The 24,194-nt window shown below is 44.3% G+C and overlaps 1 protein-coding gene across 1 annotated transcript in view; it reads left to right on the top strand.

Moving 5' to 3' along the window:
• The first annotated feature begins 9,676 nt into the window (after positions 1-9,676).
• tmem260 (transmembrane protein 260) overlaps positions 9,677-24,194 on the top strand; it is a 28,171-nt gene continuing 13,653 nt past the window's right edge. Inside the window, 2 exon segments of the mRNA XM_082955487.1 lie at positions 9,677-9,688; positions 10,495-10,639. Coding sequence (XP_082811613.1) covers positions 9,677-9,688; positions 10,495-10,639 — 157 coding nt within the window.

Genomic DNA, 24,194 nt, shown 5'->3' with positions numbered 1-24,194 from the left:
CAACTTTTTCAGTGTGCCTGCAGAAGTATTGTAGCTAATGTGAGTTGAGTTCCCTACTCTTTGCATTCAAATGTTCTCCACTCTGATACATCCAGAAAGTTTTCTATTATATTCAGTGTACATCTTTTTGGTGGTGACATCCCAGTGTGTTGAATCTTCTCTTGATATGAGCTGCCTGCGTACAGCGCAGTTCAGTGGTCGTGGTGCCGAATTGGCGATCGAGTCCTTTGATGCTATACTGTCCATGGTGCTGAATGTTTTTCATGTGTCCATGCAAACATACTGTAAACATCTATGCAGTTTAATAGGCCTACTTGATCAAATGTGCAAGTCAAATTCAATGCAATTTACTACTTCTACCAAATCTGCTATTTGTGGTCTCTTGGGCTCCCTCTGTCTCTTTAGGTGCTTACTTTAAAAACGTTCCTATCAGAGGGGATTATTTTGGCATAAAGTGAAGGTTGGCAGTGCATATTAATTTGGTGATAAAGTATATTTTTCATTCTAATTATGACAATGAAGCGACAAGGAGCTGCGTCTAAAGTTGTTCAGTAATGTATTCAGCAAGCAGAGGTGTCTCTCTGCTTGCCTGCTGGCTGAGACAGGGAATTACTTCACTGTCAGGATTACTGACGCATAGATGATCATGGATGGGGGACTGTGACATCTATTATTCTACCACAGTATTTTTGTCAGGCTTTAGTGTCATAAGCCTCCTCTCTTCCACCATTTGCATTGTTAATAACATAGTGAGGGTCTATTTCCTTAGAGAAACTGCAATTCCTTCAAAAACCTCTCAATAAGAACAAGATCCAAACATTTCTCTCTGTAAGAAAAATGGTTTTGTTATGTCTTACTTTACCAAGTTTAAAATTTAAACTCGATGTATAGTAGCTACTAAAATGCCTAATTATATGCACTTTTGTTACAGAGAGAAATCAATGGTTGTTTAGTGTAGGTAGGCTGTAGTTTATATGTTGTTGCAGGGATAATTGCAGGTATTCTTGATGCATGGTAACAAATGTCAATACTAAATAATCTTTTGATTATGATTTCATGCCCAGTGTAAGTAAAGCTACAGACTGTACAAGTAGGCTACAGACTGTGCTTAGAAAGAACATACCGGTAGGTTCAGAGACAGTGAAAGTGGACTTGGGGACATGAATGCTTTGCTCAGTAGGTTTGTGTAGTCCTGGCATACATTTTGCAAAGGGGAAGTACATTGAAACTGCATTTTGCAAGATGGAACCATTTTGAAAAGCCTGGGCCAGATATGGGGGGGCAGGGGTTAGCGCAGGAGAAAAACTCTGAGTAGCCCTGCTGGTTGTGCTGCTGCCGAGCGGCCTGGGCCTTAGAAAAAACGTCCAGCCCCTTCACAGCATTTAGGGATGGTGCAGGATGCCCGCTCTGATAGTGCCAGCTGAACACCCTTCCCAATTCTCCAGGTCTCCATGTCCTAATCTCTTTAGGTGTGATGCGCCCCAGAGAGGCTTGAGCGCAGCCCCGCAGGAACGCTGTTGTCTAGGAATGTGGAGTGTGGAAATGACCGGGATTATGGGAAGACTGGTGTGGGTGCCCATGCTCTGCTATCACAAAGTCTCTTGGCGCCCGTGCTGCTACCCTGTCAACTGATATATTTTTCCATTTTAGTAATGCGGCCGTAGCAGTGCATCTCTGTGCATCTGCCACTCTGATGTTCTGCCCTTATATTTGTTAGAATTTGATGTTGGTGTGTAAAAGTGTACAATATGGAATATGTCGTTTTGTGTGAAATTGATGGAGGATGAGAGAGTGATGAAAAATGATGGCAGGAAGTTCTCATGCCAGGTGAAATGGACCAATGGAAATATTTGAGCTGTGCAGTTGAATAGGGTTGTGGTTTCATGGCCTATTAAACTGATACGACTGAGGATGCTTCATGCTCCAGAAACTCAAATGTGATGATGCAGTGAATCACAGAGGTTAAATGCAAATGAAATTATACTGCAATGTTCTGTAATTTTGGTATTGCATCAAAACCCCAGTTCTTGCAATTCAATCATTTCTGGTAAATATAGCATAGAACTGGAATAACTAACTATTTACAACTATATAGCCTACCAATTTTTATTGCAAATTGACCACATTCAATACAATTACATATAGACATTTTCTACAATACTTGGAAAGAATCTTATCCACAGTAATGCATTGGTCAAGTTATATTTCATGCAAAACCGTAATGCAAAAATGACAATTCTCATTTTTAAATATAGAAAAAGGTGACTTTAGCACCCCCCCCCCCCCCCCCCCCCCCAAAAAAAAACCAACATAATATGTATAGATACAAGAGTTTGACCGATTAATCGGAATGGCCAATTAATTAGGGCTGATTTCAAGTTTTCATAACTATCGGAAATCGGTATTTTTGGACGCCGATTTGGCCTTTTTTATTTATTTATAAAAAAAGTGGACCTTTATTTAACTAGGCAAGTCAGTTATGAACACATTCTTATTTTCAATGACTGCCTAGGAACGGTGGGTTAACTGCCTTGTTCAGGGGCAGAATGACAGATTTTTACCTTGTCAGCTCGGGGATTCAATCTTGCAACCTTACGGTTAACTAGTCCAACGCAGTAACCACCTGCTTTACATTGCACTCCACGAGGAGCCTGCCTGTTACGCGAATGCAGTAAGAAGCCACGGTAAGTTCCTAGCTAGCATTAAACTTATCTTATAAAAAAACAATCAATCAATCATAATCACTAGTTAACTACACATGGTTGATGATATTACTAGTTTATGTAGCCTGTCCTGCGTTGCATATAATCGCTTAGGTACATGTTGCTCCAACCATAAACATCAATGCCTTTCTTAAAATCAATACACAAGTATATATTTTTAAACCTGCATATTTAGTTAATATTGCCTGCTAACATTAATTTCTTTTAACTAGGGAAAATGTATCACTTCTCTTGCAAACAGAGTCAGGGTATATGCAGCAGTTTGGGCCGCCTGGCTCGTTGCGAACTGTGAAGACTATTTCTTCCTAACAAAGACAGCCGACTTCGCCAAACGGGGGATGATTTAACAAAAGCGCATTTGCGAAAAAAGCACAATCGTTGCATGACTGTACCTAACCATAAACATCAATGCCTTTCTTAAAATCAATACACAGAAGTATATATTTTTAAACCTGCATATTTAGCTAAAAGAAATCCAGGTTAGCAGGCCATATTAACCAGGTGAAATTGTGTCATTTTGCGTTCATTGCACGCAGAGTCAGGGTATATGCAACAGTTTGGGCCGCCTGGCTCGTTGCGAACTAATTTGCCAGAATTTTACGTAATTATGACATAACATTGAAGGTTGTGCAATGTAACAGGAATATTTAGATTCAGCGATGCCATCCGTTAGATAAAATACGGAACGGTTCCGTATTTCACGTTTCAAACAAAACGTTTTGTTTTCCAGATGATAGTTTCCGGATTCGACCACATTCATGACCTAAGGCTCGTATTTCTGTGTGTTATTATGTTATAATTAAGTCTATGATTTGATAGAGCAGCCTAACTGAGCGATGGTTGGCAGCAGCAGGCTCGTAAGCGTTCACTCAAACAGCACTTTCGTGCGTTTGCCAGTAGCCCTTCACAATGCATTGCACTGTTTATGACTTCAAGCCTGTCAACTCCCAAGATTAGGCTGGTGTAACCGATGTGAAATGGCTAGCTAGTTAGCGGGTGCGCGCTAATAGCGTTTCAAACGTCACTTGCTCTTAGACTTGGAGTAGATGTTCCCCTTGCTCTACATGGGTAACGCTGCTTCAAGGGTGGCTGTTGTTGATGTGTTCCTGGTTCGAGCCCAGGTAGGAGCGAGGAGAGGGACGGAAGCTATACTGTTACACTGGCAATACTAAAGTGCCTATAAGAACATCCAATAGTCAAAGGTATATGAAATACAAATCGTATAGACAGAAATAGTCCTATAATTCCTATAATAACTACAACCTATAACTTCATACCTGGGAATATTGAAGACTCATGTTAAAAGGAACCATCAGCTTTCATACACTGCTCCAAAAAATAAAGGGAACACTAAAATAACACATCCTAGATCTGAATGAATGAAATAATCTTATTAAATACTTTTTTCTTTACATAGTTGAATGTGCTGACAACAAAATGACACAAAAATAATCAATGGAAATCCAATTTATCAATCCATGGAGGTCTAGATTTGGAGTCACACTCAAAATTAAAGTGGAAAACCACACTACAGGCTGATCCAACTTTGATGTAATGTCCTTAAAACAAGTCAAAATGAGGCTCAGTAGTGTGTGTGGCCTCCACGTGCCTGTATGACCTCCCTACAACGCCTCGGCATGCTCCTGATGAGGTGGCGGATGGTCTCCTGAGGGATCTCCTCCCAGACCTGGACTAAAGCATCCGCCAACTCCTGGACAGTCTGTGGTGCAACGTGGCGTTGGTGGATGGAGCGAGACATGATGTCCCAGATGTGCTCAATTGGATTCAGGTCTGGGGAACGGGCGGGCCAGTCCATAGCATCAATGCCTTCCTCTTGCAGGAACTGCTGACACACTCCAGCCACATGAGGTCTAGCATTGTCTTGCATTAGGAGGAACCCAGGGCCAACCGCACCAGCATATGGTCTCACAAGGGGTCTGAGGATCTCATCTCGGTACCTAATGGCAGTCAGGCTACCTCTGGTGAGCACATGGAGGGCTGTGCGGCCCCCCAAAGAAATGCCACCCCACACCATGACTGACCCACCGCCAAACCGGTCATGCTGGAGGATGTTGCAGGCAGCAGAACGTTCTCCAAGGCGTCTCCAGACTCTGTCACGTCTGTCACGTGCTCAGTGTGAACCTGTTTTCATCTGTGAAGAGCACAGGGCGCCAGTGGCGAATTTGCCAATCTTGGTGTTCTCTGGCAAATGCCAAACGTCCTGCACAGTGTTGGGCTGTAAGCACAACCCCCACCTGTGGACGTCGGGCCCTCATACCACCCTCATGGAGTCTGTTTCTGACCGTTTGAGCAGACACATGCACATTTGTGGCCTGCTGGAGGTCATTTTGCAGGGCTCTGGCAGTGCTCCTCCTTGCACAAAGGCGGAGGTAGCGGTCCTGCTGCTGGGTTGTTGCCCTCCTACGGCCTCCTCCACGTCTCCTGATGTACTGGCCTGTCTCCTGGTAGCGCCTCCATGCTCTGGACACTACGCTGACAGACACAGCAAACCTTCTTGCCACAGCTCGCATTGATGTGCCATCCTGGATGAGCTGCACTACCTGAGCCACTTGTGTGGGTTGTAGACTCCGTCTCATGCTACCACTAGAGTGAAAGCACTGCCAGCATTCAAAAGTGACCAAAACATCAGCCAGGAAGCATAGGAACTGAGAAGTGGTCTGTGGTCACCAGCTGCAGAACGACACCTTTATTGGGGGTGTCTTGCTAATTGCCTATAATTTCCACCTGTTGTCTATTCCATTTGCACAACAGCATGTGAAATTTATTGTCAATCAGTGTTGCTTCCTAAGTGGACAGTTTGATTTCACAGAAGTGTGATTGACTTGGAGTTACATTGTGTTGTTTAAGTGTTCCCTTTATTTTTTTGAGCAGTGTATGTTCTCATGTTCTGAGCAAGGCACTTAAACGTTAGCTTTTTTACATGGCACATATTGCACTTTTACTTTCTTCTCCAACACTTTGTTTTTGCACTATTTAAACCAAATTGAACATGTTTCATTATTTATTTGAGGCTAAATTGATTTTATTGATGTATTATATTAAGTTAAAATAAGTGTTCATTCAGTATTGTTGTAATTGTCATTATTACAAATAAATACATGTCAAAATAATCGCCCGATTAATCGGTATCGGCCTTTTTTGGTCCTCCAATATTCAGTATCGGTACCGGCGGTGAAAAATCATAATCGGTCGACCTCTAATAGATACAGTGCATTCGGAAAGTGTTCAGACCCCTTGACCTTTTCTACATTTTGTTACGCTACAGCCTTATTCTAACATGTATTAAATCGTTTTTTCCCCCTCATCAATCTACATTTTAGTCATTTAGCAGACACTCTTATTCAGAGCGACTTACAGTAGTGAATGCATACATTTTTTTCTGTGCTGGCCCCCCGTGGGAATCGAACCCACAACCCTGGCGTTGCAAACACCATGCTCTACCAACTGAGCTACAGGGAAGGCTAAACACAATACCCCATAATGACAAGGCAAAAACAGGTTTTTATACATTTTAGCAAATGTATAAAAAATAAAACCCGGAAATATCACATTTACATAAGTATTCAGACCCTTTACTCAGTACTTTGTTGAAGCACCTTTGGCAGCGATTACAGCCTCGAGTCTTCTTGGGTATGACACTACAAGCTTGGCACACCTGTTTTTGGGCTATTTCTCCCATTCTTCTCTGCAGATCCTTTCACGCTCTGTCAGGTTGGATGGGGAGCCTCGCTGCACAGCTATTTTCAGGTCTCTTCAGAGATGCTTGATCGGGTTCAAGTCCAGCCTCTGGCTGGGCTCTCAAGAACATTCAGAGAAGCCACTCCTGCGTTGTCTTGGCTGTGTGCTTAGGGTCATTGTCCTGTTGGAAGGTAAACCTTTGCCTCAGTCTGAGGTCCTGAGTTCTCTGGAGCAGGTTTTCATCAAGGATCTCTCTGTACTTTGCTCCGTTCATCTTTCCCTCGATCCTGACTAGTCTCCCAGTCACTGCCTCTGAAAAACATTCCCACAGCATGATACTGCCACCACCATGCTTCACCGTAGGGATGGTGCCAGGTTTCCTCCAGACGTGGCGCTTGGCATTCAGGCCAAAGAGTTCAATCTTGTTTCTCATGATCTGAGAGTCCTTTTGGTGCCTTTTGGCAAACTCCAAGTGGGCTGTCGTGCCTTTTACCAAGGAGTGGCTTCTGTCTGGCCACTCTACCATAGAGGCCTGATTGGTGGAGTGCTGCAGAGATGGATGTCCTTCTGGAAGGTTTTCCCAGCTCCACAGAGGAACTGTGTGACCATCGGGTTCTTGGTCACCTCCCTGACCAAGGCCTTTCTCCCCCGATTGCTCAGTTTGGCTGGGCATCTAGCTCTAGGAAGAGTCTTGGTGGTTCCAAACTTCTTCCATTTAAGAATGATTGAGGCCACTGTGTTCTTGGGGACCTTCAATGCTGCAGAAATGTTTTTGTACCCTTCCCCAGATCTGTGCCTTCGACATAATCCTATCTCAGAGCTCTACGGACAATTCCTTTGATCTCATGGCTTGTTTTTTTTCTGAGACATGCACTGCCAACTGTGGGACCTTATATGGGTGTGTGTACCTTTCCAAATCATGTCCGATCAATTGAATTTACCACAGATCGACTCAATCAAGTTGTAGAAACATCTCAAATATGATCAACGGAAACAGTATGCACCTGGGCTCAGTTTCGAGTGTCATAGCAAAGGTTCTGAATGCTTATGTAAATAAGGTATTTCTGTTTTTTTATTTGTAATAAATGTTATTTTTTGTAAAAACCTGTTTTTGCGTTGTCAGTATGGGATATTGTGTGTAGATTGATGATATTATAACTTTTTTACAAGAGGTCTGAATGCTTTCCGAATGCACTCAGTGTGTGTGTGTGTATGTATGTATGTATGTATGTATGTATGTATATACATACATACATACATACATACATACATACATACATACATACATTGTCAGTATGGGATATTGTGTGTAGATTGATGATATTATAACTTTTTTACAAGAGGTCTGAATGCTTTCCGAAGTGTGTGTGTGTGTGTGTGTGTGTGTGTGTGTGTGTGTGTGTGTGTGTGTGTGTGTGTGTGTGTGTGTGTGTGTGTGTGTGTGTGTGTGTGTGTGTGTGTGTGTGTGTGTATATATATATATATATATATATATATATATATATATATATATAACCAGTAGAGGGTGCTATGTGTAAGGTGTAAGACCCACACATTTATCAATTTAATCTGAACAGAATTTCAATTTTCATGAGTGGGAGATGCAAACATTGGGTGAAAAATCTGTTTAATTGAATGCGCTTTGGGTGTATTCTGGCACATGGGTTTGTGCCCAAAATGATCTGAGGCATCCTTAAATAGCGTTGTGGGTTGTATGCAGTTTACGCTGCAGCCCACACAGAGGTAGAGACAGTTAGAAACTTTGCAACCAGCTCTTGTGTCCTTAAGCTTACCTCATCATGCTTTCATTGTCACCAATACTGTCTCTGTTTCTGTGTCCTCTCTGGACCAAAGGAGAGGCTGGGAGTGTGGCAACAGAGAGAGAGAGAGAAAGGAATAGGAAGAGAAGGGACCTGGTGCATGGGGAGGACTTTGAGCAATACTCTCAGATCAGCCTACGTGTATGCCTGTGTGGTGGAGCATTGGGGAGGGAGTGTTATGGTGCGTGTAAGTGTGTGTGTGGCGGAGATGGGAGTTGTGTGTGTGTGTGGCGGAGATGGGAGTTGGGGGAGTCAGGGGAGAAGCAAGAGATGAAGAGAATGAGCGTGCCGCTTAGGAAATGTCACACTGGGAAGATTTGCAGGTTTTGATCCAGGCAAATTAATGCAAAACCCCAGTGCAAGTATTTGATTTGGGAAAAACTTTGGAGCAGACTCGTCTCTTAATAATAATGATTGGGTTTACATTCATTTCCTCCCCTATTCACTTCTACAGGAGAGCTGATCACCGCTGCTTGTGAGCTGGGGGTAAGAATTAGCCGTATTGTTTAATCAATTCACTCATTAACTCTTATAAGAATTAAGGGAGTTTAATTAAGCATGGGCAGAAAGCAGATTAATTTACTTTAAGTCCACATTTTTTTCCCATTCTTTTCAATACACTTATTTTACCAAGTTAGAAGTGGAGAATGCTATAATTTGCATCCCGTTTTTTAAATCCAATTAAAGTCAATGGTAAGGCGATGGCTTTTGTAGGCTTTGCCTTATGTAGGGTATAAGGCTTATTATATCCACCCCTCTTTTTGTGTGTGTATGTGTGTGTAAGCCGCGAAGAATGAACTAAATCGGGTTAACAGTTATAATAAGTTGTATTATTTAATAAAGTTTATTACGCCGCTGTGATCCTTTTAGGGAGGCTGTGTCAGTGTCACTATGCCAGTAATCCTGTCGTTAGTGCCGCAGTCCGTGTGGCCTTCCCGTCTGCCTGTCAGGCCTCCCCAGGGTTCGGAGGGCCACACTGGGCCCAGGGCCACCGGCCCTTCCCTCCAATCCCCAGAGCTCTGGAGCTCACCTCTGCCCACAGCTTCCCGTGGCCTTGGTTCTCCTCCGCTGTCCTTTCATTCTTTAACTAAGAGCCTGTCCGTCTAAATCTGCCCCAACATCCCCTCTTTCCTACCTCCACCTCATGTTCACCTGCCTGCCTGTCTGATACAACCATCTGTTTACCAAACTGGGATTTTTGAATGTCTTCCCTTATTTTTCTTTCTTTTGCTGTCTGTCTCTTTCCTCTCTCTCATTGCTCGTTCTCGGGCTCCTCCCCTTTCACTCTTCCTTTTTACCATCCACTCTCCTTGTCTCTTTCCCTTTGACCATTCATTTACCTCCCTAGCTTTAAAAGCTCCTCCAGTCTCTCCTCAGACCTGGCTGGTTGTTGTGGAACTGGCCAAGGGTCATTGACCCTCGGCAGTGTCCGTGATGATTGGTGGGGTAATCACACTCTCACCTCTCAGTGGCGGCTCCATTTGAAGAGCTGCCCCTGCTCCCTGGCTGGCCTAGCCTTATCAGTGCCAGGGAATGAGTCTGTGTTTAATGACTGAGCCCTTATCGGCCTGGAGGAGACTTAGCGGCTAATTGCAGTGATTTCTGGGATCCCTAGGGCGGGAGTGGCTGCGGCACCGAGGTAGTTTGGGTCCAGGGCTGGCGAGCACCACGTGCTGCAGCACGGACTCCAGAGAGGTGCCTTGTCCTTGGGAAGTGATGAGGGGAGGAAGAGAAGGAGCAATGGGTTGTGTAGAGAGAGGGAGAGAGCAGAAAGAGGGTTGGGACGCCCTCTCATTGAGGAGTCAGTCAGCGGTCAGGTCACACAGTAACACTATGGCTCTCTAGGCCAGGCCTGCAACTCCATCCATCCCTTCACCTCTACCACCGCTCCCCCAGGGTCACACACTCACTGTAGACAAAGGTGCAGCTCACATACAGCGCTGGTGGCAGTGGGGCTCATTAAAATGTCAGGCTTTCATTACCCTTCTACCCTCTCTCCCTTTCATCCTGCCTCAGCCCCATGCCCCCTCTCCTTCCCTCACTGTATTATTCCACCGCACTTCATTTTGCACTCCTCAAACTCTTTAGCCTGATATCCAGGGCCAAGAGTATTTCCTGAATTGACCAGGAAAAACATCTACCTATACCCTGATGTTCTCAGTCTGGGACTGATAGCTGGCTTTCTCCGGTCTCTCTCTTCATAATCCCTCCCCTGATTACTGACGTGTCCTCTCTCTCTCTGTGTTGGTCAGGGCAGGTGGCTCACCCCCCAGGCTACCCACCACCCTGTCTTCACCCTGCTGGCCCGCCTGGATCTGTCCCTGCTGCCCTACCTCTCCATGTCTCCGGCCCACAGCGTCAACCTATTGAGCAGCCTGCCAGGGCCACTGTCTGCAGGTAGGACTACAACTTAACGCCAAGGTCAGGAGTTCTCCTGGTCAGGCCACCTAGTCAGTGAAAACTCCTGGTCCTTCTCATCTACTCATCATAGTCAACATGATTAGTCTGCTGCATCCAATAGTGCTGTAACTCTGGTATTCTGCAGTTACACGTCTGTTAATGGACCGCCGCAACAATAGTAGGCTTGAAGGTCAATGTTACATTAAAATCTCCTATCATCATATCTAAGCCATTATGACGCCAATGTTGATGAAAATTCGCAAATCACCTTGTTTGGAGGTACACAATAAACTCCCTCCTCTCGTCATGAGCTGTCAGGCCGTTACCAAGAACCACATACCGGATTTTTAACGGGGTCGTTAGCATTAGGAATAAGGCACTTTCTTGCCCCATCTTAGCGCAATATCTAGGCCTCAGATAAGAAGGAGACTACAGCATCCATAAAGTGACCATTAGACTTGCCACCTTTCAGACTGAATACGTTTGTAGGGGCAACAGTTTTGATTTAAATTGATCATTTATCGCTCTCACCTGCCAATAGAAAATCAGCTATGTGCTACCTTTTTGTAGCATTTCTGACAAAGCTCAAACTCAGAGTTCTAACACCAGGTCGAGCAACTTGGTTGCTTGGAAACTCACAGGTGCTGCTTCACCAGGCTGCCAATCATAAGAAGTGTATGAGAACAAACCTAGGCTACTGTAGATAAGCTAGCTATATGGTGGTATTTAAGCTGAGGTTTATCAATAAATGCAAACAGATCATTTGATTAGCTAGGTAGCTATCTAGCTAATGTTAGTGAGTGCAGCAGCTAGGCTCTGTAGCTAGCTAACACCAGTCAGCTGAAAGCTAGCTAGAAAGGCAAAGAAAGGTAATTAGCTATATTTGGTTATTTAAGGTTTTTACAGAAATTCTTTCATCCATTAGCTAGCTAGCTAGAGCCAGACAACTACAGCTGACCTCAACACAGAAGCTAGCTAATGTTAGCTCACGTACAAATTCCAGTGCTACATTTTTCCACAAAACATAGCTAGCTAGTCTGCCTGACACATTTCGCTGTCAGAAAGGACACAACTCAAACTGAGAATTGCTAGCTAACTCCACATGTAACAGTGCCTTAGTTGTACACTACTGCAGTGTGCAAATGCATGCTTTTTAGCATCAGAAAAACTCACCAGTTTCTAGCATCCATAATAAATTCCAGTACACTCCTTCACTTGTCTTCTTGAAATCTTTATCCAAATGTGTGCCAAACTAGCAATTCTGCCATGTGTTGGATCTTTGTCAACAACTCTGCCGTGTACAGCTCCAGGGGAGGGGGCTTGGATTATATAAATGTATAGGATGCATAACTCTGCAACGCTTTAGGCTAGAAACAAGCTGTAAAAGGCACAGGAAAGACACACCTCTAGTGTAAATGGAGATATCTTTGTTTAGTCTCTATGGCTGAGTTATATGACTTTCAAAAGTGAATGACTTAAAACAGTTTTCTTTCTTTTTACTTGAGCGATCACCTTCTGAAACCTGCAGACAATTACTTTTGACTATCAGTGGTAAATTCTACACATACTTTAATAGTTAGTTCAACTTTTATTTTAGCTAGTAGAGGGCAAAAGCCAGCAGACCAGGGTTTAAACCAGCAACCTTTGCAGTTATGCAAGTATACTACCTGTGCCATTAATTAAGGTCCAGACCTTTTGTCAGATGCCGCATTACAGGTTACAATAGCAGTGCCAATGACGGCCTTTTGGTTGCTTAAAAAAGCAGGCTTTGCATTTGGAAATGTTTTATAATGCTCCTTTAAAAGAAAATCAACCTCCGGTGTAAAAAACATGGAACTAAAAAACAAACCTTCTTGTTTTTAATAGATAATGTATGTTTAGGTTGGCCTAATAACTAACCTGGTCAATTACTAAATGAGCCAACAAATGGGATTTTATCACAACATTTCAACTCCCAAAGAGCAGTAATAATAATCCTGTAATCCCTGAACATTTTCCAACTGACGTTTGCATCTTGCTGCTTAGAGAATGGGTTGGTGATATTTGTGGGTAGTCTCTTTCAGCTAGTAGTGTTTCTGATCCCCTGTTCTGTATTCAGAACAGAGTTCCACCACACTCCTCACCCACAAACACACCCAGCCTGTTTACCCATTGCCCTCCCATTGTCACTGTGTGTGTGTTTGTGTGTCACACAGTCACGCCCCCTCCAAGTGCCTGACCCCCCTCCCATCACCCAGCATGCTCCCAATCCTGACATGGCACGATTTCTAATCTCTCCCCTTCTGCCCTCCTGGGTCTAAGACGGACAGGATCACCACCCCTCCCTCGCTGTCCCTCCCTCCCTCGCTCTCCCTCCCTCCCCCCCTCCCTCAATCATGAGCTCAGAATGTGTTATGTTACTGTGTCTCTGCACATTCCCATGCCACCCCGCCTGTGGTGGTCCTCCTAAAGCTCAGCCTGCCTGCTGACCCCATCATGAAAGGAATCTTTTCCACTCTCTCTCTTTGTGTGTGTTTATCTCACACTGTCGGCTGGCATACCTTGCATAACCGTTTTCTGATTGAGGTAGTTTCCTACTTGTGTGCACTGTGCACCATTGGTGGCAGTTTAGTGTTGGAATGTTTCCCCTTTGACATAGTTTTACATCTTACAAGGCCCATTTATGCATGCAGTGCTATTTTAAATATATACCATACGCTGTGTTTGATTTACCGATCCAACAAATTAGTTGTGGCATATGTTAAAAAGTGTTTTAGCACAGATACAGTACTTATCAGCAAGCTGTTTTGGGCCAGAGAAAGCAGGTGATACAGGGCTGGGAGTGTCACTGCTCCCATGTGGGCTGCAGTGGGCTGGGTCCATTTCCTGTGTGCTTGGTCGGTGATGGTCTAGGTGGCAGGTGATCTGGAGGGGTCAGGGTACAGGGTTAGCCCTGCTGAAGGCTGGAGCAGGACAGTGGCTGAGGAGGAAGTGCTCCCCCATGTGGACTGGCCCTCAGCCCGGACTGACTGACTGCAGCCTTAGCCCCTGCCCTGCCTCTCCCTTTCCTTTCCACTCTTACTCACTGCTCTGGAGCTGTTCTGTTGTTGTTTGGGCTCTGTGGATCTCTTTCTCTGAGTCTCTGTCTCTCTGATATGGACTCAACTCCATTTTGGAATTTGTTAGCACCATTTCAATAGCACCATTTCACTAAGCTCTGGCTAGCCACTTCCATACTGTGATTTCTGGAGCCAGCAGCTATGCATGCTGTCTGAAGATATTTGGACCACAGCGCATGCAAAGTGCAGCCCTGTTTGTAATCTCTAAGGATTTAGATCCAATTTTGGATTATAGTTAGACTAAGTGAAAAGTCATTATGTAGACCCCCCCCCCCCCCCCCCCCCCCACTGGGCTGATGGGCACTGAGGACTTCAGCCAGAGCACCAACCCACACCCTGTAAGCTCTTAAGTATGTATAATCTAGCTTTTCAATTTGAAAAATAGGCATAAAAGGTTTTAGTCATTATCTGGTTTGGGTTTAGCCCGTGGCTGGAGTTCAGCTGGCAGACTTGGTGTGGTACTGGTAGGGTTTGAGGGGGCAAGGGGGTAGATGGTTTCCGAACGGTTGTCTGGGGGCCTTGGGTGCTTCGCCCGTGCCCGGTAGGGTGGCAGAGATGGCATGCTACTCCCCTGTGGGGGTCCTTCCGGCCAGACCGGTCCTTCAGACTATATGCCAAACCTGACCAGTCTGCACTTCCTACCTGCCTAGCCCTCTCAGGGACATTTTAGTTAAGCTCAAATAAGTGGAATTCTAGTAATGCCTATAATATGGCTGTGATTGGCATTTCCCCTGGTTTGTATCCAATTTGCATAAGTTTTGTTTGTACCCCAGCAGAATTTTGAGAGTGGTTATGGAAGTGGGTGCACCAGAGGAATAGTCACAGTTTTAAATGCATAGGGACTTAGTATCAATTGTCTGCAGACCTATTGCATTGAAGTTATTACATGTTATGCACTTTTATTTTTTTTTACTTGAAATGTTAGTTTCTCATGAACAGTAAATTGCAAGACCTTGAAATTTGTCTGGAATATTGCCAACATAGCAAGCCTTTGATGTATCAATTTAAATTAGTTGGACAGATTGCCGTGTTTAATGTGGTGGAATGTAAGTTGATAGGCTTGGAAGCCATTTCTCCCTAAACTGCCAGTTGCATAAGTTTAAGATGTAGCACTTAGCTTCCCTTTGATTTGTCAATTACAGCACACTTGGCTTGATCACATGGTTTGATGGCCAAATTGCACATCTCGTTATGTTTTCACACCAGGACTTGATAGGCCTTTGAAGATGGTGGCCATAATGATAATAATTAGTATCGATTGCACTTGAAACTTCGTAGGAATAATATGGGGCCCTATCAGTCTTAGATGATAATCCAGAGAGCTCAGTATTTGGTGCTCCCTCATTTCACAGTTTATCTGCTAAAGCTCCTCTGAAACTGTGCTACCTGAGAGGAATCTCTCTCACTTCATTCCCATGGTAATCCTGAGAGACCAGAAAGAGACAGAGCACACGGACACAGCCAGAGGAGCGCTAAAACAACAACAACATTGTCTGTTACAACCACTAACATCCAACAATCAGCACTTTTGACACATTGTGTGATAGTAAGATGACAAAACAACAGGATTTGTGAGGCTCACCAAATGGGCCCCATACCCCTCCCTTGTCCCAAAGGTACACCTGCGAGACAATCAAATGCCAAGAGCAGGCCTCTGTGGACCAGCTGATAACTCAGTGGACCGGCAGGGGCGGGCAGTGTGCCAGACCCTGCCTAGTGCCCAGTGCTGTGGCCCAGGCCCCTTAAACGGGCCTCCACCACATGGTCCTGATTGTGCAACCCCTTCCCCGTTGCTGCTCCCTCAGATGGGTTATTTTTCCACAGGGCTGGTGCTGCTGGAGGGACGTGTGTGGCAGGGTCATCACTGGATCAGTCTGTGTATGTGTCTTTTTGGGTGCTTATGTGGGTTTTTGTCCGGGGTTTTATAGGGGATAACAGCTGAACATCCCCCTCTATCCCCATCCGCTGTTCAGAGCCATAGCTTCTCTCAACCATAGATTGAAGTGGGTAGTTGTATTGTTTGATAACCTATTTAAAAGCTCCTATGTTTGGACCTTTGCCCTGTCTGTATGATATCCTGTCTCCTAAGACATGAGGCCTCCTGCTCCTCTCACCCCCATCCTCAGCATGACCAATGGTTCCCCCCAGGACTCATTCTGTAATGCAGTTAAACAGATGTTTAATGAAGATGTTATTTCCTCATTACTGGCAGTGGGATGGGGTAGGAGGGGGTAGAGTGGGGTAGATAGACAGCATAACAAAGTACCAGTTTTAATATTCCTCTCGCCCGTGGGCCTGAGATTGTGTCGGCCTCGGACGTCAGTATTACATCCCTCACCCACCACAGGCAGTCTTAATAAGGCACCAGGCTAGGAGATGGATCACACTCGGCAATTACAGTTCTTCCAGAATTAGTTAATGGAATCTGTAGAGCAACATTTATATATCAGTGGTGGCTGCCTAATGACTTTGTTAAAATAGCAGCAGCAGCGGTATAAAAATGGCTTTCTATGAATTGCATAAACATAGGATTTCTGTAATTTGTTTTTTTCTGTTTTATGTCATTTTTGTGTGTTGGTCTGGAGATTAAGATGGCATTCTGGGACAAATTGTCATATCATAGGCTGCATTGTTTGAGCAGGATTGTGGTGATTAATTTTGCACGCGCGTTCGGGCGGGCGCTCTCCTGGAGGAGGGGTGTCTGAGCCTCATTCCGCTCTCAGGTCCTGTTTACCTCTCTCCTCTTCTCATCTCTCCTCTCTTTGGTGCTGTTGCTGCCTCTGCCTGATTGGAGAGTTTTAACAGAAATGGGTGCACATTGAGGAAGGTTAGTTTACTAGCTGTTGGAAGGCACATACTAGGCATTATGAATACATTTATTATGTTATAATAATTATATACAGTAACAGTCAAAAGCTTGGACACACCTAATCATTCTAGGGTTTTTCTTTATTTTTACTTTTTTCTACATTGTAGTGAAGACATCAAAACTATGAAATATGTAGTAACCAAACAAATGTTAAACAAATCATATATTTCAGATTCTTCAAAGTAGCCCCCCTTTGCCTTGATAACAGCTTTGCACAATCTTGGCATTCTCTCAACCAGCTTCATGAGGTAGTCACCTGGAATGCATTTCAATCAACAGGTGTGCCTTGTTAAAAGTTAATTTGTGGAATTTCTTTCCTTCTTATTGCGTTTGAGCCAATCAGTTGTGTTGTGACAAGGTAGGGGTGGTATTCAGAAGATAACCCTATTTGGTAAAAGGTAAGTCCATATTATGGCAATAGCAGCTCAAATAAGCAAAGAGAAATGACAGCCCATCATTACTTTAAGACATGAAGGTCAGTCAATCAGGAAAATGTCAAGAACTTTGAACGTTTCTTCAAGTGCAGTCACAAAAACCATCAAGCGCTTTGATGAAAGGGAAAGGGGGTGAATTAGAGAGGTGTGGGGGGCTGCCTTAATCGACATCCATGTCTTCAACCAAACTGGCTCTCATGAGGACTGCCACAGGAAAGAAATATCCAGAGTTACCTCTGCTGCAGAGGATAAGTTCCTTAGAGTTACCAGCCTTAGATTGTAGCCCAAATAATTGCTTCACAGAGATCAAATCAAAATGTATTTGTCATGTGCTCCGAATACAACAGGTGTAGACCTTACAGTGAAATGCTTACTTACAGGCTCTAACCAATAGTGCAAAAAAGGTATTAGGTGAACAATTGGTAGGTAAAGAAATAAAACAACAGTAAAAAGACAGGCTATACACAGTAGCGAGGCTATAAAAGTACAGACACCGGTTAGTCAGGCTGATTGAGGTAGTATGTACATGTAGATATGGTTAAAGTGACTATGCATATATGATGAACAGAGAGTAGCAGTAGCGTAAAAGAGGGGGTGGTGGGTGGGACACAATGCAGACAGCCCGGTTAGCCAATGTGCGGGAGCACTGGTTGGTCGGCCCAATTGAGGTAGTATGTACATGCATATATGATAAACAGAGAGTAGCAGCAGCGTAAAAAGAGGGGTTGGGTGGGGGCACACAATGCAAATAGTCCGGGTAGCCATTTGATTACCAGTTCAGGAGTCTTATGGCTTGGGGGTAAAAACTGTTGAGAAGCCTTTTTGTCCTAGACTTGGCACTCCGGTACCGCTTGTCATGCAGTAATAGAGAGAACAGTCTATGACTGGGGTGGCTGGGGTCTTTGACAATTTTTAGGGCCTTCCTCTGACACCGCCTGGTGTAGAGGTCCTGGATGGCAGGCAGCTTAGCCCCAGTGATGTACTGGGCCGTACGCACTACCCTCTGTAGTGCCTTGCGGTCAGAGGCCCGAGCAATTGCCGTACCAGGCAGTGATGCAACCAGTCAGGATGCTCTCGATGTTGCAGCTGTAGAACCTTTTTGAGGATCTCAGGACCCATGCCAAATCTTGTTGTTTCCTGAGGGGGAATAGGCTTTGTCGTGCCCTCTTCACAACTGTCTTGGTGTGTTTGGACCATTCTAGTTTGTTGTTAATGTGGACACCAAGGAACTTGAAGCTATCAACCTGCTCCACTACAGCCCCGTCGATGAGAATGGGGGAGTGCTCGGTCCTCCTTTTCCTGTAGTCCACAATAATCTCCTTAGTCTTGGTTACGTTGAGGGATAGGTTGTTATTCTGGCACCAGGTCTCTGACTTCCTCCCTATAGGCTGTCTCGTCGTTGTCGGTGATCAGGCCTACCACTGTTGTGTCGTCTGCAAACTTAATGATGGTGTTGGAGTCATGCCTGGCCATGCAGTCGTGGGGAGCTCCAGTGTTGAGGATCAGCGTGGCAGATGTGTTGCTACCTACCCTCACCACCTGGGGGCGGCTTGTCAGGAAGTCCAGGATCCAGTTGCAGAGGGAGGTGTTTAGTCCCAGGTTCCTTAGCTTATTGATGAGCTTTGAGGGCACTATGGTGTTGAACGCTGAGCTGTAGTCAATGAATAGCGTTCTCACATAGGTGTTCCTTTTGTCCAGGTGGGAAAGGGCAGTGTGTAGTGCAATAGAGATTGCATCATCTGTGGATCTGTTTGGGCGGTATTGAAATTGGAGGGGGTCTAGGGTTTCTGGGATAATGGTGTTGATGTGAGCCATTACCAACCTTTCAAAGCACTTCATGGCTACGGACGTGAGTGCTACGGGTCTGTAGTCATTTAGGCAGGTTGCCTTTGTGTTCTTGGGCACAGGGACTATGGTGGTCTGCTTGAAACATGTTGGTATTACAGACTTAATCAGGGATATGTTGAAAATGTCAGTGAAGACACCTGCCAGTTGGTCAGCACATGCCCGGAGCACACGTCCTGGTAATCCATCTGGCCGCGCAGCCTTGTGTATGTTGACCTGTTTAAAGGTCTTTCTCACGTCGACTACGGAGAGTGTGATCACACAGTCGTCTGGAACAGCTGATGCTCTCATGCATGCCTCAGTGTTGCTTGCCTTGAAGCGAGCATAGAAGTGATTTAGCTCGTCTGGTAGGCTCGTGTCACTGGGCAGCTCGCGGCTGTGCTTCCCTTTGTAGTCTGTAATAGTTTGTAAGCTCTGCCACATAAGACGAGCATCGAAGCCGGTGTAGTATGATTCAATCTTAGCCCTGTATTGACGCTTTGCCTGTTTGATGGTTCGTCGCAGGGCACAGCAGGATTTCTTGTAAGCTTCCAGGTTAGAGTCCCGCACCTTGAAGCGGCAGCTCTACCCTTTAGCTCAGTGCGAATGTTGCCTGTAATCCATGGCTTCTGGTTGGGGTATGTACGTACAGTCACTGTGGGGACGACGTCCTCGATGCACTTATTGATAAAGTAAGTGACTGATGTGGCGTACTCATCAATGCCATTGGAAGAATCCCAGGAACATGTTCCAGTCTGTGATAGCAAAACAGACACATCTCAACATCAACTGTTCAGAGGAGACTGCGTGAATCAGGCCTTCACGGTCAAATTGCTGCAAAGAAACCACTACTAAAGGACACCAATAAGGAGAAGAGACTTGCTTGGGCCAAGAAAATTAGACCAGTGGAAATCTGTCCTTTCATCTGATGAGTCCAAATGTGAGATTTTTGGTTCCAACCACCGTGTCTTTGTGAGACACAGAGTAGGTGAACGGATGATCTCCGCATGTGTAGTTCCCACCGTGAAGCATGGAGGAGGTTTGGGGGTGCTTTGCTGGTGACACTGTCAGTGATTTATTTAGAATTCAAGGCACACTTAACCAACATGGCTACCACAGCATTCTGCAGCAATACGCCATCCCATCTGGTTTGCGCTTAGTGGGACTATTATTTGTTTTTCTACAGGACAATGACCCAACACACCTCCAGACTGTGTAAGGGCTGTTTGACCAAGAAAGAGAGTGATGGTGCTGCATCAGATAACCTGGACTCCACAATCACCCGAACTCAACCCAATTGAGATGGTTTGGGATGAGTTGGACCGCAGAGTCAAGAAAAGTCAGCCAACAAGTGCTCAGCATATGTGGGAACTCCTTCAAGAGTGTTGGAAAAGTATTCCTCATGTAGCTGGTTGAGAGAATGCCAAAGCAAAGGGTGGCTACTTTGAAGAATCTAATATATATTTTGATTTGTTTTAACACTTTTTTGGTTACTACATGATTACATATGTGTTATTTCATAGTTTTGATGTCTTAACTATTATTCTACAATGTAAAAAATAATAAAAATAAAAACCCTGGAATGAGTTTTTACTGTATGTAGCAGCCATACAATCATATTCATGATCTACTATACATGTGTAATGTACTGTATGCTTTATATGATATACCGTAAATTCCGGATTATAAGCCGCAACTTTTTTACCAGGCTTTGAACCTCGCGGCTTAAACAATGACGCGGCTAATATATGGATTTTTCCCACTTTAAATATTATTTTTTTTTTAAAACACATTCTGTGACGTGCTCAGTTTTTTGGCGGCATGAAGCTTTCATTAGACCAATGAAATTGCCGAACGGGTTAAGGTCAAACAACTTTTTTGTTTACTGTTTAGATTAAATCGAGCGCTCTCAAACTTCCCATCATTCTGATTACGGTAGTCATTTTGTCACCCTCATCATGGCAAAGACACGGAGAAATGCATATGATGCAGCTTTCAAGTTGAAGGCGATTGATCTGGCTGTTGGAAAAGGAAATAGAGCTGCTGCACGGGAGCTTGGTCTTAATGAGTCGATGATAAGACGTTGGAAACAGCAGCGTGAGGAATTGACTCAGTGCAAAAAGACAACTAAAGCTTACTGCTAATTTTTTATTTTTGTTACAAGCCGTGTTTCGTTAAAGCTTGTGTAAAGTTAATTTGTTTCAATGTACCAGTAGGCACCTGCGGCTTATAGACTTGCGGCTTATTTATGTTCAAAATATATATATATTTTTTAATTCAGTTGGTGCGGCTTATATTCAGGTGCGCTTAATAGTCCGGAAATTACGGTAGTTAAATTGTTACCCCTATTTCTCCTAGCTTGGCCCAAAAACAGGTTTGCATGTCTGCTTTCCAAATGTGATACAACAGAGCACTAAGCCACAAACACTGTCATATTATCTAAAGATCCTCAGTGTTCAGCCCGCTGTCCTGTCCTGGCCACAGCTAAGCCCTGGGGTGTCAGTGTTACTGAGCCAAGGCCAGCTGGAACCCTCTGTCACACCAGACCAGGCCGGGACACCACTTCATGGGCTTCATCCTAGCCTCTTCAGGAATGTGTGATTCTTTTCCAGCCATGTCCCTCTCAAAGCGCCACTCTCTGGGTGAGGGAACAGTGGTGGGCTGATCTGCGATGGCACAGCTGTGGCATTGTGTGGTCCCTGAGGTGTTGTGTGACAGTCCATCCCCTGGTCTGGCCCTTTGTGTTGCCTCATTCACTACACATTCACTACAGACGGCTGCTGCCGCTGGTGGTGGCGCTTTGTGTGGTGTTATTGTGGCCAGCCCAGGCAGGCAGGCATTTGGTGCTGGGCTGCAGTGTAGTGCTGGCAATCCTCTGGACCATGTTTAGGAACTGAGGGGGTAAATGAGGCAGTTTCTGCTTTGACTCTTCAATGTGACAGTGGCATGCTATTAGTGTCCTACTGTCTGTCCTTGTGGAAGACACTGGTAACTACAGTGCATTCGGAAAGTATTCAGACCCATTTACTTTTTCCACATGTTGTTACCTTACAGCCTTATTCTAAATGGATTAAATTATTATAATTTTGTTTTTTTTCTCATCAATCTACACACAATACCCCATAATGACGAAGTGAAAAGCAATTGTATTAAACATAAAAAACATACCTTATTTACATAATTATTCAGACCCTTTGCTATGAGATTTGAAATTGGGCTCAGGTGCATCCTGTTTCAATTGATCATCCTTGAGATGTTTCTACAACTTGATTTGAGTCCACCTGTGGTAAATTAAATTGATTGGACATTATTTGTAAAGGCACACACCTGTCTATATAAGGTCCCACAGTTGACAGTGCATGTCAGAGCAAAAACCAAGCCATGAGGTCGAAGGAATTGTCCGTAGAGCTCCGAGACAGGATTGTGTCGAGGCACAAATCTCGGGAAGGGTACCAAAATATTTCTGCAGCATTGAAGGTCCAAGAACACAGTGGCCTCCATCATTCTTAAATGGAAGAAGTTTGGAACTACCAAGACTCTTCCTAGAGCTGGCCGCCCGGCCGAACTGAGCAAATGGGGGAGAAGGGCCTTGGTCAGGGAGGTGACCAAGAACCTGATGGTCACTCTGACAGAGCTCCAGAGTTCCTCTGTGGATATGGGAGAACCTTCCAGAAGGACAACCATCTCTGCAGCACTCCACCAATCAGGCCTTAATGGTAGAGTGGCCAGACAGAAGGCTCGCCTGAATAAAAGGCATATGACAGCCCACTTGGAGTTCGCCAAAAGGCACTAAAAAGAACTCGGACCATAAGATAAATCTATAAGTCTATGCTAGGTAAAGCTCCGCCTTATCTCAGTTCACAGGTCACGATAACAACACCCACCCGTAGCACACGTTCCAGCAGGTATATCTCACTGATCATCCCTAAAGCCAACACCTCATTTGGCCACCTTTCCTTCCAGTTCTCTGCTGCCAGTGACTGGAACGAATTGCAAAAATCGCTGAAGCTGGAGACTTTTATTTCCCTCACCAACTTTAAACATCAGCTATCTGAGCAGCTAACCGATCGCTGCAGCTGTACATAGTCCATCTGTAAATAGCCCACCCAATCTACCTACCTCATCCCCATACTGTTTTTATTTACTTTTCTGCTCTTTTGCACACCATTATCTCTACTTGCACATCATCATCTGCTCATTTATCACTCCAGTGTTAATCTGCTAAATTGTAATTCTTCGCTACTATGGCCTATTTATTGCCTACCTCCTCATGCCTTTTGCACACACTGTATATAGACTTTCTTTTTTTTCTACTGTGTCATTGACTTGTTTATTGTGTTATTGGCTTGTTTATTGTTTATTCCATGTGTAACTCTGTTGTTGTCTGTGTCACACTGCTTTGCTTTATCTTGGCAGGGTCGCAGTTGTAAATGAAAACTTGTTCTCAACTAGCCTACCTGTTTAAATAAAGGTGAAATAAAATAAAAAGAAACAAGACTCTCTGGTCTGATAAAACCAAGATTTAACTCCCATTCAAGGGTTTTTCTTTATTTTGACTATTTTATACATTGTGGGAAAATAGTGAAGACATCAAAACTATGAAATAACGCATGGAATCATGTAGTAACCAAAAAAGTGTTAAGCTTTGCCCACTCTTGGCATTGTCTCAACCAGCTTCATGATGTAGTCACCTGGAATGCATTTCAATTATCAGGTGTGCCTTGCTAAAAGCCTAGTTAAATAAAGGTTACATAAAAATAAAATAAAAGGTTTATTTGGGGATTTTCTTTCCTCTTAATGTGTTTAGAGACAATCATTTGTGTTGTGACAAGGTAGGGGTGGTATAAAGAAGTTAGCCCTATTTGGTAGAACACCATGTCCATATTATGGCAATAACAGCTCAAATAAGCAAAGAGAAATGACAGTCCATCATTAAATTAAGACATGACGGTCAGTCAATAAGTAAAATTTCAAGAACTTTGAACGTTTCTTCAAGTGCAGTCGCAAAAACCATCAAGCGCTATGATGAAACTGGCTCTCATGAGGACCGTCACAGGAAAGGAAGACCCCGTTACCTCTGCTGCAGAGGATAAGTTCATTAGAGTTAACTGCACCTCAGATTACAGCCCAAATAAATGCTTCATGGAGTTCAAGTAAACGACACATCTCAACATCAACTGTTCAGAGGAGATTGCGTGAAGCTGGCCTTCATGGTCGAATTGCTGTAAAGAAACCACTCCTAAAGGACACCATTAAGAAAAGACTTGCTTGGGCCAAGGAACATGAGAAATGGACATTCGACCGGTGGAAATCCGTCCTTTGGTCTG

This window comes from Salmo salar, chromosome 09, assembly GCF_965601325.2.
Source record: "Salmo salar chromosome 09, fSalSal1, whole genome shotgun sequence".
Taxonomy (NCBI): Eukaryota; Metazoa; Chordata; class Actinopteri; order Salmoniformes; family Salmonidae; genus Salmo; species Salmo salar.
Note: the sequence above shows the minus strand (reverse complement) of the source record. Positions and strands in the feature narration are given on the sequence as shown.